At 44.0% G+C, this 23,094-nt stretch overlaps 1 protein-coding gene across 2 annotated transcripts in view; it reads right to left on the reverse strand.

The window, feature by feature from the left end:
• LOC122437006 (myosin regulatory light chain 2, smooth muscle major isoform-like) overlaps positions 1 to 23,094 on the reverse strand; it is a 48,974-nt gene that overhangs the window by 20,445 nt on the left and 5,435 nt on the right. Inside the window, exons 1-2 of one of the 2 annotated variants that reach the window (XM_043461407.1) lie at positions 1,795 to 1,893; positions 703 to 787 (exon numbers count right to left, since the gene is read on the reverse strand). In XM_043461407.1, coding sequence (XP_043317342.1) covers positions 703 to 787; positions 1,795 to 1,878 — 169 coding nt within the window. In that variant the 5' untranslated portion in view covers positions 1,879 to 1,893. Of the gene's footprint in view, positions 1 to 702; positions 788 to 1,794; positions 1,894 to 23,094 lie in introns of those variants that run through there. The other variant, XM_043461408.1, reaches the window with a different exon arrangement.

The following is a 23,094-nucleotide window of genomic DNA, read 5'->3' on the forward strand; positions in this document are numbered from 1 at the left end:
TCAAAACCTGAAAAGTATGAGAAAGGATAATTATAGGCCAATTTAACACAGGGGCAAAAATTCTAAACAATATTAAATAGTTGAATGCAGAAATATAAAAAAGATAACCCATAATGAGCAAGCTGGATTTATCTTCATCATGCAAAGATGATCTAACATACAAAAATGTTTAATGAATTTTCCATATAAACAGATTGAAGGAGAAAAATGGTATGCTCATCTCAAATGCAGAAAAGATAATTGATGAAATTTAACATCCATACATAATTGAAAAGCAAAAAGCTTTTCAGCAAATTAGAAATAAAAAAGAACTTCCTTAACCTGAAAAAGATGTCGTATCATTCTATCAAGAGTTCGAACAGATCTATTCCCAAGTGCTAATTGGCTTAGTCTTTCTCAGGTAACTGATATACAATATTTAATTTTCCAGAACCCCTTGGAAGCAGTAACTTAATCCCGAGGAGCAAGTCTAACAATAGGAATTTCTAGGACTACTGTCACAAGGCAGAGGAGGTGTTTTTCACAAGCCTTGCAACACTCTTCAAATCTCTTTAATATGCACAGACTATTGCTTATGTATTTTCATTCATCCAATAAATACTTATTAGATATACAAAACACAACAAAATGTCAAACATATTGTACATTGATGCCTGGTCTATGATCTTCAAATGACGATAAGATGTTTATCCTTGGACTTACCCGGTTGTCCAGTGGTTAGGACTCTGCACTTCCACTGTAGGGGGTACGGGCTCAATCCCGGATCAGAAAACGAAGATCTCGCATGCTGCATGGCTCGGACAACAAACAAACAAACAAACAGTTTATCCCTGCATTATAAAAAAATCTAAAGGGTGAATTCCCAGAATCTCTATGTGGCAGGATAACAAGTAAATTTTATTTTCTTATTAAAGCACCTCCCTCATTTAGTAAGCAAATATTTACTGAACACCACACTTACTAAGTGTAAGACACTATGCTAGGTCCTAAAATGAAAATGAAATATAGGAGTGTGGACTATACTGCCACACCAAGTTTGAATCAATACCCAGACTTTGCTAGCCATGAGCTGTGCAGCCTTGGGTAAGTTGCTTAACTTCTCTGCTCCTCATTTTGCCCATTTGTAAAATGAGGATTTTTTTTTTTAAGAGGATGCATGTGAATTGCCTGGCTATCTGTCAGTTCACTATTATTATTATTTGAAAGGGGAAAATGACCTGTAACAAAAGAGAGAGGCAGTACTCAGACTAGGGGGTGAAAGGACATCAGAGACGGGAAGGATGAAGGAGGAGGAGGAGGAAGATTCAGAGCTGTGCCTTGAATGCTAAGTATTTCGACAGGCAAAGAAGAGGTGGGAGGCACTCCAGGTAGAGTGCACAGCATGAACAAAGGCCCGGAGACGAGACAGTATTTGAGTTAAGGGCACTAACTAGGCTGGTAACTGAAGTGCAGGGTCCATTCCGGAGGTTTTTCTGTGCTACACATTGAATGTTGTGTGGTAGCCACTCTCTTCCCCTCAGTTTCACCATCTGTAGAATGAGGCTGCCGGAGTCAGTCACCTCTGGGCCCCCAGGCCCTCCAGGACATCTCATTCTGCAGTGTCCGATCTCCTGGACTCTTAAACACTTCCACATGTCAACCCTGACCTGGCTGTTATCTCTGCCCTGCTTCCGGGCCTTGGACGGCCTCCCCGCGGTTGAGAAGCGGATAGCTATTCTAGGGCCGCCAGTCCTATGGCCCCCACTCCAACAGAAACACAACACCCAGGGTGGTGGGCCCTATGCAAACACTCACCTCCCTCCCCTCCTCGGGCCTCGGCAGTGCCTGAGGACGACGTGGGTTTATTTGGGGTCTGCGGGATGTGGAGAATGTTATCATTCTCAGGGAACTCCGAGTCCCATTCTCACTGCTTATTCTGGCCCCTCTCCGTGGATGCTGCAGGCGTTATGGGGCAAGGAGGTCTCCCTCCTGCTCTCTTACCACCAAAGCCTGCAAGAGAGGTTTCAGGTTTCAGAGAAATGAAAGCAGTGCCTAAAGGGGCAGTGGTGTCTTTAACTGCTGGAGCAGAGGGCTGAGGGGGGCTGAAGGTTCAAGCTGTGTCATTCCCCCTCACGGCCTGGGCCCCCACTCCCACAGATGCCAGGCATTTGCTTTTTCAAATTGGAATCTGCGAATTTTGAGTTCTTCAAACTAATGGAATTTGGGACTACCAGGACCTTAAGAGTTGTAGAATCTTAGACATCCTAGAATCATGAAATTCCAGAATCTGAGAGTCAGAATTATTCTGTCCAGGGAAGAGACAGCTTCCACCACTTTCTATCTGTGTGACTTTGGGCAAGTTACTTAACATCTCTCTACCTGCATTTCCTCATCTATAAAATGGAGTAATAATTGTATCTATTCCCAGGCTTATTGTGTTGAATTAATATTATTATGTCATATGTTAATATGTATAAACACCATAGAATTGATGCCTACAGTTCTAAGATCACACTGTAGGGTAACAGTTGGTGCTACTGTCCAGATCCCTGGCCTTCCCTTCTAGAAGTTTCCCCACTCAGCCACCTTGCCTCTGAAGATAACTAGGAAGGAAGCAGGCTTGTGACCAGACACATCCCTCAATGATGGCACCACCCCCCACAACAGAGACTCTGCTGTGGAGAAATTCCACACAAGAGACAGGTTTGACATGACCCCAAAAATACAATGGGAAGAACCATATTTCCTCCTAGAACAAGGAGCATTTGGCAGGTGGAATAATTTACTACTCTCAGTGGGTTGACTGGGCTCAGCTGGGTGGTTCTTCTGCCCCACATGATGTCAGCTGGGGCTGCAGACTTCAACGGGCATAACTGGGCTGGAATATCTAAGAGAGTTCATTTGTGCATCTGGCATTTCAGCAGGGATGGCTGGACGGCTGGGCTCAGTTGGGACACTTGGGCACCTAGGCCTCTCTCATTCCATGTAGTTTCAAGGCCTCTCCCTCCCCAGGTGGCTTCTCCATGTGGTCTATCAGGGCAGCCATACTTCTTAGATCACAGCTCAGGGATCTCAAACTGACTTGAGTGGAGGTTGCCAGGTCTTCCTAAATCTTGGGTCAGTGAGATAGGGAGAATCCTAAGATGACTCTCAAGATTTCCACCCACAAGTGCACACATTTTGTATAATCCCTTCCCCTTAAGTGTGAGCAGGACCTGAAAATATGATGGGAAAGTGACTCTGTTGATTATGTTACATTATATGCCAAAGGCAGTGGTGTAGATTATGTAATACTATGTAAGATGCCATCACAGCAAACTGGAGAGAGATTCTTCTGCTGGCTTGGAAGAACAGAACTGCCACGCTGAGAGAGGGCCATGCTGCTAGTATGTGAAAACAACCTCTAGGACCTTAGACAGGCCCTTGGCTGAGAGCCAGCAAGACAGCGAGGACCCCCATCCTACAGCCACAAAGACTTCAGTGCTGCCAAGAGAACTCAGAAAGAGGACTAACCCCAATCCTCAGATGAGGTCACAGCCCCAGCCAACACCTTTGATTTCACCCTGGTGAGACCATGAGCAGAGGACCCATCTATGCCATGCCTGGACCTACAGAACTATGACCTAATAAGTGAGTGTTGTCTTAAGCCTCCAAGTTTGTGGTAATTTGTTATATACGCAGCAGGAGATCTTCCAGCCAGAACTGGTGCAGCATCACTTCCAGCACACTCTATTGGTCAGAAGAGTCATGGGATCAGCCCAGGTAATTGTGAGTGGGAATGCACAGGATGTGAATACCAGGAAGCATGGTTCACCTGGGGCCATCTTTGGATATAAATGATCATGTTGTTGTTTGGTTGCCCAATCGTGTCCAACTCTTTATGACCCCATGGAATGCAGCACGCCAGACCTCCCTGTCCCTCACCATCTCCCAGAGTTTGCCTAAGTTCATGTCCATTGCATCAGTGATACCATCCAGCCATCTCATCCTCTGTTGTCCTCTTCTCCATCTGCCTTCAATCTTCCCAGCATCAGGGTCTTTTCCAGTGAATTGGCTGTTCACATCAGGTGATATAAATGATCATATATAATTAATTCCCTGAGGCCTAAATCCCATCTGGGCCCAGAACAGATCCGTGTGTCTGGCTACCAGGTTTCTAGAAAGCAAACTGTACTCCCACAAGTAGGTAAACTGTTTTAGTGGAAGTTGCATTTGATATCTTACCTGCTTCCCTCTTGCTGAAATTCCAGCCTATTTTATATCAGTGCAAATCAAGCATGTTCTAACTAGAAGGATTCACAAGCATCATCTAGTTTAAACTTCTCAATTTACAGTAAGGATCTCAAGAGCGGAAGGGATTTTCCTAGGTACCACAGCAAACCAGAGACTAGGGTTAGAGACCAGGTGTCTGGACTCTAAGCCTACAACTGTCTCCATTCATCTCTCATTTTATGCTGAGTACATCATTCTCTCTTCTCGGCCCAAAGAAAAGGCACTGATTTTGCCTTGGCCCTCTCCCTCTCCTGGCCCCTTGGGGATTCTAAGACTCATCTTTTTTTTTTGGAAGATTTATTTATTTGTTTATTTTTGGCTGCACTGGGTCTTTCTTTAGTTGTGGTGAGTAGGGGCTACTCTTCATTGCAGTGCACAGGCTTCTCTCTGCAGCAGCTTCTCGTTGTGAAACATAGGATCTAGATATGTGAGCTTCAGTAGTTGTGGCTTTGCGAACTAGAGCACTGGCTCAGACGCTGGCACACAGGGTTAGTTGCCCCAAGGCTGGTGGAATTTTCCTGGACCAGAGATCAAACCTATGTCCCCTGTGCTGGCAGGTGGATTCTTAACCACTGGACCACCAGGGAGGTCCCAGCTCTGCTCCTTGCATCTTTCTTTCTCCAACTAAGGGCCCAAGGCTCCCAAGATTCCAGTCCTGGTGCATATATTTCCCTTTCTCCAGTGGAAACAGGAAGCCAAGAACAGGGGCCTCCATCCCTAGGAATCCCCAACAATTCCTATCTTTGCCCAAATGTCACCTTCTCAGAGAAGTCTTCCAGTCTTCCTATCTAAAATAGCACCTTCCTTCCTGCTCTGTCCTTTTCTGCTCTTTTTTTTAAAATGGCACTTATTACTATTTGAAATTATTATATTGGGCACTTATTTGTTTACTTGTTTATCATCTGCTTCCTATATTAAATGATATATAAAGATCTGTTATTCACCACCATATCTGAAGAAATAGATAATAATGCTCAAAAAATATTTATTGAACCAATGAATGAATGAATGGAATCACTACAAAACTTCAGGGTTGGTCCAGTGGAGGGATCCCATCTGAGAAACCAGCTTATAAAGTCAAGAAAATAATATGCAGGAAGCCAAATCTGAATAGCACATTCACTTTGGTCCCTCTCTAACCTGACCCCTAGTTGTGCTTAGGGCCTGAACCCCTCAGCATTTATACAATGCTGATGTATAAACTGCTAAAACTATTGATCAACATCTACACTGTTGATACCTTGAAATGAGCAAACTTTGTAGATGAGAGCCTAGTTTCTCTTGCAAGGTTACTGAGAGCATATTCATCTTTGTGTCCTCCCCAGAGTGCCTGAGAAGTGCCATTTGAGTGATTGTCCCTCAATGGATGAATGAATGAATGAGTCAAGTAAATGGAGAAATGAATAGATGAATATTGTATGGCTATTACAGTAGTGGTAGATGAATAGAGAGATGAAGAAATAGAAAAAAAGAGGGAAGCATTAATGTATTGATTGATGGATGCATGATGAGTGAAAAATGAATGAGTGAATAGGTGAATGATGAAGAAATGGATAGATAGTCAAGTGTATGATTAATAGATGATGGGGGGATGGATGGATGGATGAGTAGATAAGTCAGTAGACAGATTTCACTTACTATGTTTCAAAATCTCCAAAGTCATTGAGTAGAAGAAGTAGATTTACTTGTGGCCCTACACACACAAGCTGGAATCAAGATTGCCGGGAGAAATATCAATAACCTCAGATATGCAGATGACACCACCTTTATGGAAGAAAGTGAAGAAGAACTAAAAGAGCCTCTTGATGGAAGTGAAAGAGGAGAATGAAAAAGTTGGCTTAAAGCTCAACATTCAGAAAACTAAGATCATGGCATCCGGTCCCATCACTTCATGGCAAATAGATGGGGAAACAGTGGAAACAGTGGCAAACTTTATTTTGGGGGGCTCCAAAATCACTGCAGATGGCGATTGCAGCCATGAAAGTAAAGACCCTTACTCTTTAGAAGGAAAGTTATGACCAACCTAGACAGCATATTAAAAAGCAGAGACATTATTTTACCAACAAAGGTCCATCTAGTCAAGGCTATGGTTTCCCTGGTAGTCATGTATGGACATGAAAGTTGGACTATAAAGAGAGCTGAGCGCCAAAGAATTGATGCTTTTGAACTGTGGTGTTGGAGAAGACTCTTGAGAGTCCCTTGGACTGCAAGGAGATCCAACCAGTCCATCCTAAAGGAGATCAGTCCTGGGGATTCATTGGAAGGACAGATGTTGAAGCTGAAACTCCAATACTTTGGCCACCTGATGTGAAGAACCAACTCATTTGAAAAGACCCTGATGCTGGGAAAGATTGAAAGCAGGAGGAGAAGGGGACGACAGAGGATGAGATGGTTGGATGGTATCACCGACTCAATGAACATGAGTTTGAGTAAACTCTGAGAGTTGGTGATGGACAGGGAGGCCTGGCATGCTGTGGTCCATGGAGTCGTAAAGAGTTGGACACAACTGATCGACTGAACTGAACTGAGCTACAGGCAGGAGTTAGGATCCCTAAATCAAAGCTACGGGAAAACATGTTTCAGCTCATTCAGAGGTAGAAACTTCCCATCCTAAAGAAGCACAAATAGAAAATAGGCGCCCCACCTCCATCACGGGAAGAACCTAGATCCTAGTTGAGAGGCTGGGCTAATGACTCTTTCCTTCAGATGCAGAAATGATACGATTCTAGAGAAATCAGAAGTGAACTCCTCCATCATCTGGATTAGGTGAAGGTTGGGCCCTCATTCTCTATCCCAAATCTTGGGGATTCTCTACCTTGATACCTCTTCAAGGACTGAAGACAGCGTCAGTGACAGCTGTGCGAACACTGGGCACTTATAAGGCACATATCTGACAGCAACCCACGAGGTTGGAATTGCTTCTCACTCCATGTCTGTTTGCTTTTCCTCTTATCTTGGCTGCTTTGTAGGTAAGAATACTAAAATCCCAGAATCTTAAAAAATAGAGACCAACAGTATAGACTTGAACAACTTATTATCCTCTCTGATCTTCAATGGCATCATGTGTAAGACAGAGATCACAATGTCTTCCTACAGAGTTGCTGGGGAAACTAAATGAAAGAATTGCAAGCAACCTAGATGCCCATCAGCAGATGAATGGATAAGGAAGCTGTGGTACATATACACCATGGAATATTACTCAGCCGTTAAAAAGAATTCATTTGAATCAGTTCTAATGAGATGGATGAAACTGGAGCCCATTATACAGAGTGAAGTAAGCCAGAAAGATAAAGAACATTAAAGCGTACTAACACATATATATGGAATTTAGAAAGATGGTAACGATAACCCTATATGCAAAACAGAAAAAGAGACACAGAAGTACAGAACAGACTTTTGAACTCTGTGGGAGAAGGTGAGGGTGGGATGTTTCGAAAGAACAGCATGTATACTATCTATGGTGAAACAGGTCACCAGCCCAGGTGGGATGCATGAGACAAGTGCTCGAGCCTGGTGCACTGGGAAGACCCAGAGGAATCGGGTGGAGAGGGAGGTGGGAGGGGGGATCGGGATGGGGAATATGTGTAACTCTATGGCTGATTCATATCAATGTATGACAAAACCCACTGAAATGTTGTGAAGTAATTAGCCTCCAACTAATAAAAAAAAAAAAAAAAAAAGAATTGCATAAGGTACCTTATGCATAATGTACCTAATATGCCGGGCATATTGAAAGCCTATGATAAATAACACCGGAATTATTAGTTTTAGCACTGATATCAGTGTTCAAATCCACATCTACATTTGTATTCGTATTTATGGAAAATATTATCATAGTATACAATAGTATTTACATGTATTACTTATTATTGTCATAGACTCATAAATCTAAGACCACAGAGTCATAGACTGAAATAAAAGATTATCTGAATTTGACCATCTCAGAAGTGTAGAACTGTAGAATTACCAAGCCTCAGAGTCACAGAAGATTCATTTCAGCAGCTCTCAGAAAAGGCAGGACCTCTGAGGTCAGGAGACAGACCATCCCAAAAGAGCCTCTATCCAGCGCAGATGTCCCTTTCTTTGTCCTTCATCCCACATCTCCAAGTCAAAACTCCTTCTGAGCCCGCCTTGGGGTGCCTGACTGGACTCCTTAGCCCTGTCCTCCTATTCCCAGACAACTTAGAATCCCAGGAATTTGCGGCCACTGTGAGTGGGGGCCTGAGATTAGGCCCGAGGGATGATGAAATATGGAAGCTCCCAGAGTTGGGCCTGGTGGGGAAGGCCACATTTTCTGTGTCATGTTCTATTGCACGCCAATCAATTACAGTGCGCCCTATATAAACACATCATGAGGGCTTTGACAGGGGGCCGGGGTGAAGTTGGGTGTCAGGGTAAAACAGGGGATAATAAAATCACTGGAGATTTATTTCTCTAAATTGGAAACTTCATGCTTACACCTGACTAAATCATCAGGCTGAAATTGGAGCCGACTCCCACGGAAAACACATGTAACCTTATCCCATCTTTGTTTAACGGCGACCCATCAAGCTGCCTGATGGATTCTGCAGATGCGGCCAGCGTCCTCCTCCAGCTCCTTGAGTTCTGGGGGTCTCAATCAGACCTGTCTTCACTGTGCCCACCCTGCTTTCGTTGCTCTTCCAAGGCTGGCCTCTCCTACAGGCGGGTGTCATGTGGGTCTCCTTTGCTCCCAAGTCTGTAAATATCCCATCTGTGTACCTAAGATCCCTCTACCTAATAAAAGCCTCCTTTTCCTGAAGCCATTCTCCCTAAGAAGAGAAGCAATGTTGAGTAACAGGAGAGGCAGCTGTTGTCAAGGAAAGCACTCTAGGCTAGAAGTTGTCTGCCCTGGGTTCAAATTATGGTTCTGTGATAAAATCCCTTTATCTGTCTGGGTCAAATGACTTTGCTACTTCCTTTTATCCCATCTCTTCTTTCATAGAATGTCTATGAGGATTTGATGAGCTAATAGGTTAAAAGTGCTTTATGATTTATAAACTGGTGGTCTACATTAGTATATAATTTTCCATGTGACTCATGAAGAACTGCACATAGTACTGGGAAGCAGTGTGACTCACCCACCCACTGTGTTAAAGAATTTCCCCTTTACTGGGAGTGACCAGCCAGGGTTGAGAGGAAGAATTCAAGAGGGAATCTAATCAGTAAGTCCCCTCTGTGTGCTGGATGCTGGATTAATGCCACTCATACAATATTTCACATGATCCCCACATCCTAGATCAGAGTTATACACACTCCAAAGATGATGAATCAGGAGTCAGAGAGGTTAGTTAACTTTCCCAAATCACACAGCTGGGACAATAACCAAGCTGTCAGCCTAGGTTCACCTGACTCCGGAGTTCATCAAAATGTATGACAAGTGCTCTGTGAGCCCTGGGGGAGAAGAGACGGGCAGTATGTTCCAGGGCTCAATCTGGGACCTCCGCCTCTCCCAGTCCCTCCCTTCAAGTCCATAAATTCTTCACACAAACACACTCACCCGAGCGTACACCGCAGGTGGTCAGTGGCTGGAGGCTGAGGCTCCCTGCTCAAAACAGGACTCCAGGCTCACACCTCCACCACCGCCCTTTTGGTGGAGTGGGTGGGGGCAGGAGGAGCCCCTGTGTGTCATTTTCGGCAGCAGTCAGCAGAGCCTTGCAAAGTGCAAGATGGCTTTTTTAGCCCAGCATAAGGATCTAGTTAAAAACCAATAAATCAGCAGTGAAATGTGCATAGCAGCCTTCTCCGTAAAATCAACATGGCTTGCTCCTCTGCAGGGAGCCCTCTGACCGCCAGGGCTGAAGCCTGGGGCTCAAGCAGAGCCCTCCTCGGTCCTGCAGGGCTCTTTAGGCAGAGGGGTCTCCACTGTCCCCTGAGAAGATGAGAGCCAGGCAACCTGGGTCCTGCCTGGGAGGCGCCTACACTTGAGACATCCCCTTTCTAGACACAGAGATCAAGAAAGTGTGAGCCGGCCCCAGACAGCCCTGCGTCTCCTCCACATCGCTCTGGCCCTGACACAGAAAATCGAATTAAGAGATGAATGGGCTGGGGAGTGGATGAGAAGGGAGAGCCCCGGGGCGTCTCCCCAGCACAAAATACAGAAAGCCATCTGCAGAGAGGGGCTCGCAACCCCTCGGAAAGCCGTGTGCCTGGGAAGCCACCCCAGTGACCCCCGTGAGGATGGGTGCCCAGGACCTCCCCGCGCCCAGGCCAGCCCCAGGCGGGGCGTGGGGATGGAGGGAGGCCCCAGATCACCCTCAGGACGGTATTTAATATCTGTAAAACTGCCAGTCGGGCAGCCAAGGTAAACAGAGTCCCTGGCAGTTCAAAGGTGAGCGAGTTTAAATGTTTCCCCTTTGCCTGAAAGGAATCCGTGCCGGGCCTGTGGCAGCGGCGCCCCCGGGAGGCCCGGCCCCCCGCGCCGCCAGCCCGCGGCATCTGTGCACACAGAGGCGGCGTCTCCCACGCAAATACTCAAAATTTCTCATTAAAACTTACGACTGTGTCAACAGCACGGGCTGGGCCCCTAATCTGGAAAAGACATTTCGCCACCCGGCCGGCCGGCCAGCCGCCCGCCCCACGCCGGGAGCCCTGATCTCGGCCCGCCGCCGGTTCCGCTCATCCCCCGGCGCCCCCGGCCCAGCTGCGCGCACTGCCCATGGGGACCCCACGCCCCGCTTCCAGCCCAGGGGACAGCGCTGACCCCAGGCGCTTCGGCCGGGCGTGGGCTCTAAAAGAGCTTTCTCCCCACGGGAGTTCGCTTTGGATCGGCTAAATAACTCCGCCCCCAGCTGCACCCCCACCTCCACATCCCCGCAAACCTGTTCCCAGGGGTTCCCTTCTGCTCCTCCCCCGGAAGACTTTGCTCAGCCCCAGCCCGATGCCACACCGGGGCTGGCACCCCTGAGATATGAATACAGGGACCTCAAGGCCCTCGGCCAAGGAGGTGGGAAGTCCCTGGGAAGAAGTGCAGGATAAGGATGAACTAGTGGGTGGGTCTCCACGTGCAGACTTCTGGGGAAAAGAGGAATCAGAGAAACACTTGGGAGTAGAAAGAGTCCGCCCTGGGTTCAAATCCCAGCTTTGACACTTACGATGCCTCCCTTTTCTCCCCTATAAAATGCCATCAGTAATACAAAGTTAATACCTGTACCCACCTATTCCAGTTCCTGGCATAGCTAAGCACTCCATACAGTGGTTATTATTCAGGCAACCTATATTTGTTAAGGCCTTCCTATGTACAGTCATGAACTAAACAGCTGACAGTCTGGGGGAAACAGGCGAGCAGTTAGAACAAAAGAGGCTGAGTGTTATGAAAGGAGGCATAGAAAATGCCAAGTGGATGCCCAGGCAGGGGTCCCAGAGGAAGGGATAGATACACTTGGCTGAAAGGTGAGGAGTGGCAGAGGCAGCAGTGAGAGATATTCTAGGAGAAGAAACAGCCCCTGCAAAGGTGGGGAGGGAAGAGAGAGCATGTGATCCCTGGTGAAGGCCCAGATGGAAATGAGACTGATGGAGAGGGGCTGGGGGAGTGTAAATTCACAGCACACAACCTTCACTGAGAACTTTTAGATTTGATTCTTTGTTTTGTGTGTGTGTGTGTGTGTGTGTGTGTGTGTGTGTGCATTCATGTGCAAACACATGTATACACATGAGAATATACCCCTAAGCTATGTGCATTTGAATATGCCCCAAATATGCGCGTATGTGTGCTTGTTTAAAACGGGTATGTCCTCTTGGAAGTGTGTGTATGTGTATAAATGAATGGGTAAGCACTTAAATGTGAATATGAGTGTATTTGCAAGTATACCTATACATGTAACTATATGTCCATACTTGTGAGTCTGAATAAAAACTTGTAAATTCGTGTTTGCACAAGCATCTGTACCTCTTAATGTGTGTCTTTAACGAATACTGATTCACCACTTCCCATATCTTCTCTGGTGTCCGTATGGGGGTGGGGGTTCTGGGTCCTGAACACACACCAAAACCTTCCACTGATGGCAGACATTCCCCAAGAAAGGCCATGCTTCCAACTGATACTCATTGGACCTACTTCCTTTTGAGGCAATCCCTGTTTGCTCTACTTCAGGGAAACGAGAAAAGAAAAGCTTGTTAAGGTTTCCCTCCAGAAAACTGAAATCCAAACCGCCACTTCCCACCCCACCATCCTACCTACATCAAGGTTTGTAGAGACAGCGCCACACAGACAGCAGGAGCAGATCAGCGCTGGGAGTGGGAAATTCAGCCCTTCCCCTTCTTAGCTGCTCTGCTGATGTGCTGTGTGACCTGGAAGAAGTGGCTTTGCATTTCTGAGCTGCTTAAAATGAGGACCAGGCTTCCTGACTCCTTCATCTTGGGCTGAAATGAACACAAACAGGGACATGGCAAGATGATGGCCATCTCTCCGCATTTTTCACTGGACTGGGCTTGCCACCTTAAGAAAGAGAGAGAAAAAGAGGGAAGGAAGGAAAGGAGGAAACCCTCAGGAAAGTCTCATGAAGTCTAAAGGGTCCAGTGCACATTTTGCTTCCAATGGGGCAAGAATTCTGCCTTGTCACCTCTGTATTCCCCTCCTAGAACATAGTAGGACATACTGGCACTCACCTGGCACATAGTGGGTGCTCATCACATATTTGTTGAATTGACAAATGTGTTCATTGAGCTATTTCCTCATTCATTCACTCAGCTAAGAAATCTCCACCCTTGTTCCATGGCAAGACTTACCTGACCCCAATCAAAGAAGGAACTCTCTTGCATTGGCTTCACTAAGACTCCCAGAAAATCAGTACCACTATAAATTCCTGGCTGCCCACCTCCATCAGGACTCAAAGCTGTTGCCCTGGTCCTTCTGCTTCTCCCAGTAGCTGTTCAAATCTTTCCCCTCTCCTCAGAACCTCCAACCTTTCTCTTCCTTCCCCTGCCCTTTCCACAGGTGACCTTCGAGGAGAAAACAAAAGCCATCAACTTTCAGCCAGAAAACCCGCATATTTACCTGTGCCTCCTCCCACTTTCATCTCCTTTTCTCCTACCAGAATAACAGATTAAGTCCCTCCCCAGGGGAAGCCCAGCCTCCCCTCTGGATCCTTGCCCTCGCCACTAGAGAGATCACCCCTCCCCATTCTCTCTTCTCTGCCCATAACTTCTATTTCGGGATTTCTCAGACTGACCACAGTGAACCATTCAAGGATCACAAATTCAATTCGGGGTGCTGTGACCAGCAATTTTAAAAGATAAGATAGGAGAGGAAATAGCAGTGTCACATCCAGTAAAGCTGAGTACATGACATGAAACTGCTTCTGGTGTGTATCTGTGTAGGCGTCCCAGGTCTGGAAGATAATGTAGGTCTGACATTTGGGAAAGAATGAAAGGCATCCTTCTGCCTCTCTTTTTCTACTTCCGCCTTCCCATTAGCAGTTGAACATCCTTAAGAATCTCAGAAACAATCTCTCCTTCAAGCCCACACTCTCCTGCAGTGACTACACCCTTCTGCCCAAACACCTCCCAGATCTCTTCACAACCAATCATCTTTGGAGAGTTGTCTACACTCAGTGTTTACATGCCCTTGCCTCCCATTCCTTGGCAAATCAGCACACCCCCCCAGAACCAACATGAGTCCACTGCTCAATCCAACGAAGGCTCTACCTGCAGGACTCTCAGAGCACTGACTGTCTCCTTGGCTCCCACGACCTTCCTTTCTCTGGTTTTCCTTCTACCCGATGGTGTGGCCTACCATCTCCTCTGTGGGTTTCTCTGCTTCTACCCAGGTCTTCCTGTTGGCATTCCTGGGATCGCCTCTCTTTTCACTCTTCCCTCAGTAATAGTGTCAAGGTCCTTTGGCTGATGATGCCTAACCTGATCTCCACATCCCAGCTCTGTTCCCAGACCCCAGGCTCACATCTACCTTCTGGCATCTTTGCTGGGGTCTACACAGGCCCCTCCTACTCAGCACACCCAAGGGAACTCAGCTTCTTCCTGCACCTTCTCTAAGGCTCCTCTTTTGTGTCAGTACCTCCACCTACCACATCACCCAAACCAGAAAACTGGCATCATTCAGGAACCCCCCACCATGGCCCAGTTGTCCCATTACAACTTCCTGACATCTAAATGGTATCCTTTCAATCTCTCCACTGGCCACCACTCTCAGAGTCAGAACTGACATCATTCCATCTGAATTAACCTCCAGAATCTGTAACTAAGGGGTCTCCAAGCCATCTTGCTATTAGGATCGTATTGCTCTCTGCTTTAAACCCCCCAGTATCTTCTCGGCTGTTGGACAAGAGCCCAGGCTCCCCACACACACTTGGAAAGATGTGTCCACGTTGGCCCTTCATCTTTAGCCCTCTGACTTTATATTCTCACCCGTACTTGACAGGCTGGCCCCTCAACTTGCATGGCCTCCCTAGATGCCCTCACTCTCAGGTTCCCCTGGCCAAGGCTGGGCTGACCCAGGGCACCCCATGCTCACGTTCAAAGACTCGGGCCAGGCCCAGCTGCTCGGCCCCATAAATGGGGATTAGGTACCCCCCTTTGAGGCGGGCGGGTGGGCTGTGAGAAGAATTGGTTTGGTATAGATTTTATGGCAGGATCACATTTCGTCCTCAGACCCCCCTCTGAAGCTGGCCAAGGGCAGGTCAGGGGCAGGGGAATGGGAACCTGAGCCGCCCCATCAGCCCAGAGCACAGAGCTGCTGGCCCAGGAGGGAGCCGTGGCTGGAGCTGGGGGCCCGAGTTCCAGCCTCCCCTTTGGCGCCCCCTCAGCCTCCCGCTGTGTGAACTTGGCCACATCCTTCCAGTCTCCGGGAGGCGGTCTGTAAAGTGGGGGCCCTCGACTAGTAGGCTCTCAGGCCAATTCCATTTCCAGGCCCCTAGGCCCTTGCCCAATCTAAGCCATAACAAAAGCATCACCTTTCCCAGAAGGCTTCAAAGCTATGTATACTTACAAACTCGTGGATTAAGTTTGCCAGATAAAATAGAATATCCAGTTAAACTTGAATTTCAGATAAACAAATAGCTTTCTGTATTTATATATGCCAAATATTGCATGGACATACTTATATTAAAAACTATTCAGACTTGCTTCATTGCCCAGATCACAGACAAGCAACATCATCCTACAGACTGAAAAGCTTTCCCTAGTTCAAATCACCCAGATTCATGAGGAGGTTTTTGCTCTAACAAACAAGTCTAGCTCAGTGCTCATTTGCAAGGCAGGAATGATTGATGACACTCCATTATTTATTTCTAAACATTTGCTAATCTCTTCTGTCTCAGGCCCTATATTGGGCAGTGGTGAATAGAGACATAGTCCTGGCTCTTGGGCAGGTGTTCAGTGGAAGAGACAGACAATAATGCTACAGTTATAACCAGTGACAAAGTGTAAGCAAGTATAAAAAGGTTACATACAAGTGAGGTGAACTTGCCTGAGAATTAGAGAAGGCTATCAAGTAGGACTTCTGTGATGAGGATATCTGTACAGGGTTTTAAATAATGTATTTATTCCTTCATTCAACAAATATTTTTGAATCTCTTTTAAAGTCTTGGGCTACATCAGGGAGCAAAATAAATAGCCCCTGCTTTGAAGAAGCTTAGTAGAGAAGGCAGATAATAAAAAAGTGAATAAATAAACTATCACATAAAATTATATCATATATATTATACATATGTGTAATATAATATGTTAACATATTGTAGTATATCATATGTAATGAAAAAAATTTAAGGTATGGATAAAAGACTGGTAGGGGTGACATGGATTATATGAATTGATCGTGAAAGACTCTGAGAAACTGATAATTAAGCACAGACCTGAGTGGAAAGAAAGCATGAACACTGAATGATGATGAAAATACAACATAAAATTTGTAGAAAGAGGCTAAATCAGTGCTTAGAGAAAATTCTATCCTTTTAAATGTCGTTTTAAAAGAAGAATGACTTAAAATCAATAATCTGGGACATCCCTGGTGGTCCAGTGGTTGAGAATCCACCTTCCAATGCCAGGGATGCAGGTTCGATCCCTGGTTCCGGAGCTAAGACCCCACATGCCGCAGGGCAACTAAGCCTGAGCATCACAACTAATGAGCCCCCTCTTCTCAAGTACTGAGCCCGTGCGCACTAGAGCCCCGGCTCCGAAGCTAGAGAAAGCCTGTGTGCTGCAACAAAGACCCAGGGCAGCCAAAATAGAAAAATAAAATCAATGATCTAAGTTTCCATCTTGAGAATCCAGAAAAAGAGCAAAGTAAGTAGAGGAAAGAAATAGTATAGATAAGAATGGAATAGATTGAAACAGAAAACAAACAATAAAGAAAAACCATTGAAATAAAAATCTTGCTCTTTGAAGTGGTTAATAAAATTGATGAGCCCCTAGCTAGACTGACCAAGAAGAATAGAAGTCATAAACTGCCAATATCAGAAATAAAAGATATCACTAGAGATCTTACAGACATTAAAATGATATAAGGGAATACTATGAACAACTTAATGCTGATTAATCCAACAACTTAGATGAAACAAACAAATTCCTTAAAAGACACAAATTGTCAGTGCTGACACGAGAGGAAACAGAAAATCTTGATAGCCTTATAGCCGTAAAGAAATTGAACTCATAATTTTTTAAAATTCTCACAAATGGCTTCAGATGTTTCCAATGGCAAATTCTCCTAAACAATGAATGAATAAACAATTTGACGCTTTTGAACTGTGGTGTTGGAGAAGACTCTAGAGAGTCCCTTGGAATGCAAGGAGATCAAACCAGTCAATCCTAAAGGAAATCAGCCCTGAATATTCATTGGAAGAACTGATGCTGAAGCTGAAGCTCCAATACTTTGGCCACCTGATGCAAAGAACCAACTCATTAGAAAAGACCCTGATGCTGGGAAAGATTGAACACAGGAGGAGAAGGGGACGACAGAGGATGAGATGGCTGGAGAGCATCACCAACTCAATGGACATGAGTTTGAGCAAACTCTGGAACATGGTGATGGACAGGGAAGCCTGGTGTGCTGCAGTTGATGGGGTCGCAAAGAGTTGGACATGACTGAGTGACTGAACAACAAAACTCTTCCTGAAAATGTAGGAGGAATTCATTATATAAGATTAGTATAATCCTGATACCTGGTTTAAGACAAGGACATTATAAGAAAAATAAATTACAGACCAATATCACTCACAAAAATCTTTAACAAATCATTATCAAATCAAACAACCAAATTCATGTATATATGTATATATATACATCAAGTTGGCAGAGGCAGTTCTCCACATTAACACAACAAAGCATAAAATCATCTCAATAAATGCTGAAAAGCCATTTGATGAAATTCAATACTCATTTGTAATAAAAATTCAGAAATCTAGAAATAGAAGAAAACTTTCTCAATCTAATAAAAGGACATCTGTGAAAAATCGACAACTAACATCATACTTAATAATGAAACATTAAGTCCTTTTCCCCCGAGATCAAGAATAAGGCAAACATTATTTCAGCAACATGAATAGGCCAAGAGATTATCATACAATGTTAAGTAAGTCAGATGCATGCATGCATGCTAAGTCGCTTCAGTCATGTCCGACTCTGTGACACTGTGGACTGTAGCCCACCAGGCTCCTCTGTCCATGGGATTCTCCAGGCAAGAATACTAGAGTGAGTAGTCTTTCCCTTCTCCAAGGGATTTTTCCAACCCAGGGATCGAATCCTCATCTCTTATGTCTCCTGCATTGGCAGGCAGGTTCTTCACCATTAGCGCCACCTGGGAAGTACTGAAAGTCAGATAGAAAAAGACAAATATTGTATCATATCACTTAATATGTGGAATCTAAAAAAAAAAAAGAAGAAAAAGATATAAATGAATTTATTTACAAAACAGAAATAGACTCACAGACTTTGAAAACAAACTTACATTACCAGAGGGGGAACCTGGGAGAGAGGGATAAATTAAGAGTTTGGGAGTAACATATACTATATATTAAATAGATATTCAATAGGAACCTACTGTATATAGCACAAGAAACTCTATTCAATATTCTGGAATAATCTAAAAGGGAAAAAAATCTGAAAAAGAAAGATATATGTATGTGTATAACTGAATCACTCTGTTGTACACCTGAAACTAACACAACCTTGTAATTCAACCATCAGCTCAGTTCAGTTCAGTCGCTCAGTCCTGTCCAACTCTTTGCGACCCCATCAACTGCAGCACACCAGGCTTCCCTGTCCATCACCAACTCCCAGAGTTTACTCAAACTCATGCCCATCGAGTTGGTGATGCCATCCAGCCACCACATCCTCTGTTGCCCCCTTCTCCTCCTCCCCCCAATCCCTCCAAACATCAGGGTCTTTTCCAATGAGTCAACTCTTTGCATGAGGTGGCCAAAGTACTGGAGTTTCAGCTTCAGCATCAGTCCTTCCAATGAACACCCAGGACTGCTCTCCTTTAGGATGGACTGGTTGGATCTCCTTGCAGTCCAAGGGACTCTCAAGAGTCTTCTCCAACACCACCGTTCAAAAGCATCAAATTTCAGTGCTCAGCTTTCTTCACAGTCCAACTCTCACATCCATACATGACCACTGGAAAAACCATAGCCTTGACTAGACGGATCTTTGCTGGCAAAGTAATGTCTCTGCTTTTTAATATGCTATCTAGGTTGGTTGCAACTTTCCTTCCAAGGAGTGAGCCTCTTTTAATTTCATGGCTGCAATCACCATCTGCAGTGATTTTGGAGCTCAGAAAAATAAAGTCTGACACTATTTCCACTGTCTCCCCATCTATTTCCCATGAAGTGATGGGACCGGATGCCATGATCTTAGTTTTCTGAATGTTGAGCTTTAAGCCAACTTTTTCACTCTCCTCTTTCACTTTCAGCCAGAGGCTCTTTAGCTCTTCTTCACTTTCTTTCATAAGGGTGGTGTCATCTGCATATCTGAGGTGATTGATATTTCTCCCAGCAATCTTGATTCCAGCTTGTGCTTCTTCCAGCCCAGTGTTTCTCATGATGTACTCTGCATATAAGTAAAACAAGCAGGGTGACAATATACAGCCTTGATGTACTCCTTTTCTTATTTGGAACCAGTCTGTTGTTCCATGTACCGTTCTAACTGTTGCTTCCTGAACTGCACACAGGTTTCTCAAGAGAAAGGTCAGGTGGTCTGGTATTCCCATCTCTTTCAGAATTTTCTACAGTTTATTGTGATCCACACAGTCAAAGACTTTGGCATACTCAATAAAGCAGAAATAGATGTTTTTCTGGAACTCTCTTGCTTTTTTGAGGACCCAGCGGATGTTGGCAATTTGATCTCTGGTTCCTCTGCCTTTTCTAAAACCAGCTTGAACATCTGAAAGTTCATGGATCACGTATTGCTAAAGCCTAGCTTGGAGAATTTTGAGCATTACTTTACTAGCGTGTGAGATGAGTGCAATTGTGCAGTAGTTTGAGCATTCTTTGGCATTGCCTTTCTTTGGGATTGGAATGAAAACTGACCTCTTCCAGTCCTGTGGCCACTGCTGAGTTTTCCAGATTTGCTGGCATATTGAGTGCAGCGCCTTCACAGCATCATCTTTCAGGATTTGAAATAGCTCAACTGGAGTTCTACCACTTCCACTAGCTTTGTTCATAGTGATGCTTTCTAAGGCCCACTTGACTTCACATTCCAGGATGTCTGGTTCTAGGTGAGTGATCACACCATCGTGATTATCTGGGTCATGAAGATCTTTTTTGTATAGTTCTTCTGTGTATTCTTGCTGCCTCTTTTTAATATCTTCTGCTTCTGTTAGGTCCATACCATTTCTATCCTTTATCGAACCCATCTTTGCATGGAATATTCCCTTGGTATCTCTAATTTTCTTGAAGAGATCTCTAGTCTTTCCCATTCTGTTGTTTTCCTCTATTTCTTTGCATTGATCACTGAGGAAGGCTTTCTTATTTCTCCTTGCTATTCTTTGGAACTCTGCATTCAAATGGGAATATCTTTCCTTTTCTCCTTTGCTTTTCGCTTCTCTTCTTTCCACAGCTGTTTGTAAGGCCTCCTCAGACAACCATTTTGCCTTTTTGCATTTTGCTGTGCGGGCGCAGGAGGACCGAGGGGAACTACTCCACTTTCAAGGTCAGGAGGGGCCGCCGTGAGGAGATACCCCTCATCCAAGGTAAGGAGCAGCCATAAAGAGATACCCCACATCCAAGCTAAGAGAAATCCAAGTAAGACAGTAGGTGTTGCAAGAGGGCATCAAAGGGCAGACACACTGAAACCATAATCACAGAAAACTAGCCAATCTGATCACAGGACCACAGCCTTGTCTAACTCAATGAAACTAAGCCATGCCGTGTGGGGCCACCCAAGACAGACGGGTCATGGTGGAGAGGTCTGACAGAATGTGGTCGACTGGAGAAGGGAATGGCAAACCACTTCAGTATTCTTGCCTTGAGAACCCCATGAACAGTATGAAAAGGCAAAATGATAGGACACTGAAAGAGGAACTCCCCAGGTCAGTAGGTGCCCAATATGCTACTGGAGATCAGTGGAGAAATAACTCCAGAAAGAATGAAGGGAAGGAGCCAAAGCAAAAACAATACCCAGTTGTGGATGTGACTGGTAATAGAAGGAAGGTCCGATGCTGTAAAGAGCAATTTTGCATAGGAACCTGGAATGTTAGGTCCACGAATCAAGGCAAATGGGAAGTGGTCAAACAGGAGATGGCAAGAGTGAATGTCAATATTTTAGGAATCAGCGAACTAAAATGAACTGGAATGGGTGAATTTAACTCAGATGACCATTATATCTACTACTGCGGGCATTAATCCCTTAGAAGAAATGGAGTAGCCATCATGGTCAACAAAAGAGTCTGAAATGCAGTACTTGGATGCAATCTCAAAAGTGACAGAATGATCTCTGTTCATTTCCAAGGCAAACTATTCAATATCACGGTAATCCAAGTCTATGCCCCAACCAATAACGCTAAAGAAGCTGAAGTTGAATGGTTCTATGAAAACCTACAAGATCTTTTAGAACTAACACCCCAAAATGGTGTCCTTTTCATTATAGGGGACTGGAATGCAAAAGTAGGAAGTCAAGAAACACCTGGAGTAACAGGCAATTTGGCCTTGGAGTACGGAATGAAGCAGGGCAAAGGCTAACAGAGTTTTGCCAAGAGAACGCACTGGTCATAGCAAACACCCTCTTTCCACAACACAAGAGAAGACTCTACACATGGACATCACCAGATGACCAACACCAAAATCAGATTGATTATATTCTTTGCAGCCAAAGATGGAAAAGCTCTATACAGTCAGCAAAAACAAGACTGGGAGCTGACTGTGGCTCAGATCATGAACTCCTTATTGCCAAATTCAGACTTAAATTGAAGAAAGTAGGGAAAACCACTAGACCATTCAGGTATGACCTAAATCAAATCCCTTATGACTATATAGTGGAAGTGAGAAATAGATTTAAGGGACTAGATCTGATAGACAGAGTGCCTGATGAACTATGGACAGAGGCTCATGACATTGTACAGGAGACAGGGATCAAGACCATCCCCATGGAAAACAAATCCAAAAAAATTCAACTATACTGCAATATAAAATTAAAAATTTAAATACATTAAAATAAATTTTTAAAAAATAATAAGGTAAGGATGCCATTCTCAGCATTGCTCTTCAACACTATACTGTGATCTTAGTGCAATAGGGAAGAAAAGAAATAGAAGGCATAAATATTTCAAAAGCAAAAGTACAGTTGTCTTTATTTACAGATGACATAATTCTGATTATCAAAAATAATAAAGACTATTAAAATGTATTAGATCTAATAAATGACTTTAGCAAGAACACAAGATACAAGGTAAATATTAAAAACCAATTATATGTAATATATGTGATGAACAATTAGAAAATAAAAAATTTTTAATTTCATTTAAAATAACATTTAAAAAAACAGGTAAATTTAGCAAAATATGTGTAAGACCTCTACACAGAAAACTAAAATATGTTCCTGAAAGAAATTTAAGAAGTCCTAAAGAAATGGAGAGGTCCACCATTTTTATGGGTTGGTTGGCTTAATATTGTTGAGCTGTCCCCCAAGTAAACTGATATATTCAATACAATGCCAATCAAAATAACAACAGCTTATTTGAAGAATTTTTAGGAAAAACAATGATGTAGAACAGCCAAAACAATTTTGTAAAAGAAGAACACAGAAGACTTAAGACTACTTGACTTCAAAGGTTACCAAAAAACTACAGTAATCAAGAAAAGTTGGAACAGGCATAAGTAGACAAATAGATTGGAAACAGCATAGAACCCAGAATAGATCCATATACATATCAGTTGACTTTTGACCAAGTCAATCCAATAGGGAAAGGAAAGTCTCTTCAACAATAGTTAGAACAATTGTATATACATATGGGAAAAATCAAACTTCAACCACTACCTCACTTCATACCAAAAAAAAAGGAAAGTTAAAAATTGATTATAGACCTAAATTTAAAAGCTAAAACTACAAAACTTTTAGAAGAAAACATGGAATATATTTGTGACTTTGGACTGGGAAAAAATTTCTCAAGACACAAAAAGCGCCAACCATAAAATTAAAAATTGACAAATTGGACTTTTGTTCATCAAAGATATTATGAAACTCAATATAGCTTGCCTATTACTTGTATTCAGTATATATAAGAAATTCTTAATAATAAAATGACAAACCAATAAAGAAAGAAAATCAAGTTTCTCAGTCGTATCCAACTCTTTGTGACCCCGTGGACTGTAACCTACCAAGCTCCTCCATCCATGGGATTCTCCAGGCAAGAATACTTGAGTAGGTTACCATTTCCTTCTC

The sequence above is a fragment of the Cervus canadensis genome, chromosome 2 (assembly GCF_019320065.1).
Source record: "Cervus canadensis isolate Bull #8, Minnesota chromosome 2, ASM1932006v1, whole genome shotgun sequence".
Taxonomy (NCBI): domain Eukaryota; kingdom Metazoa; phylum Chordata; class Mammalia; order Artiodactyla; family Cervidae; genus Cervus; species Cervus canadensis.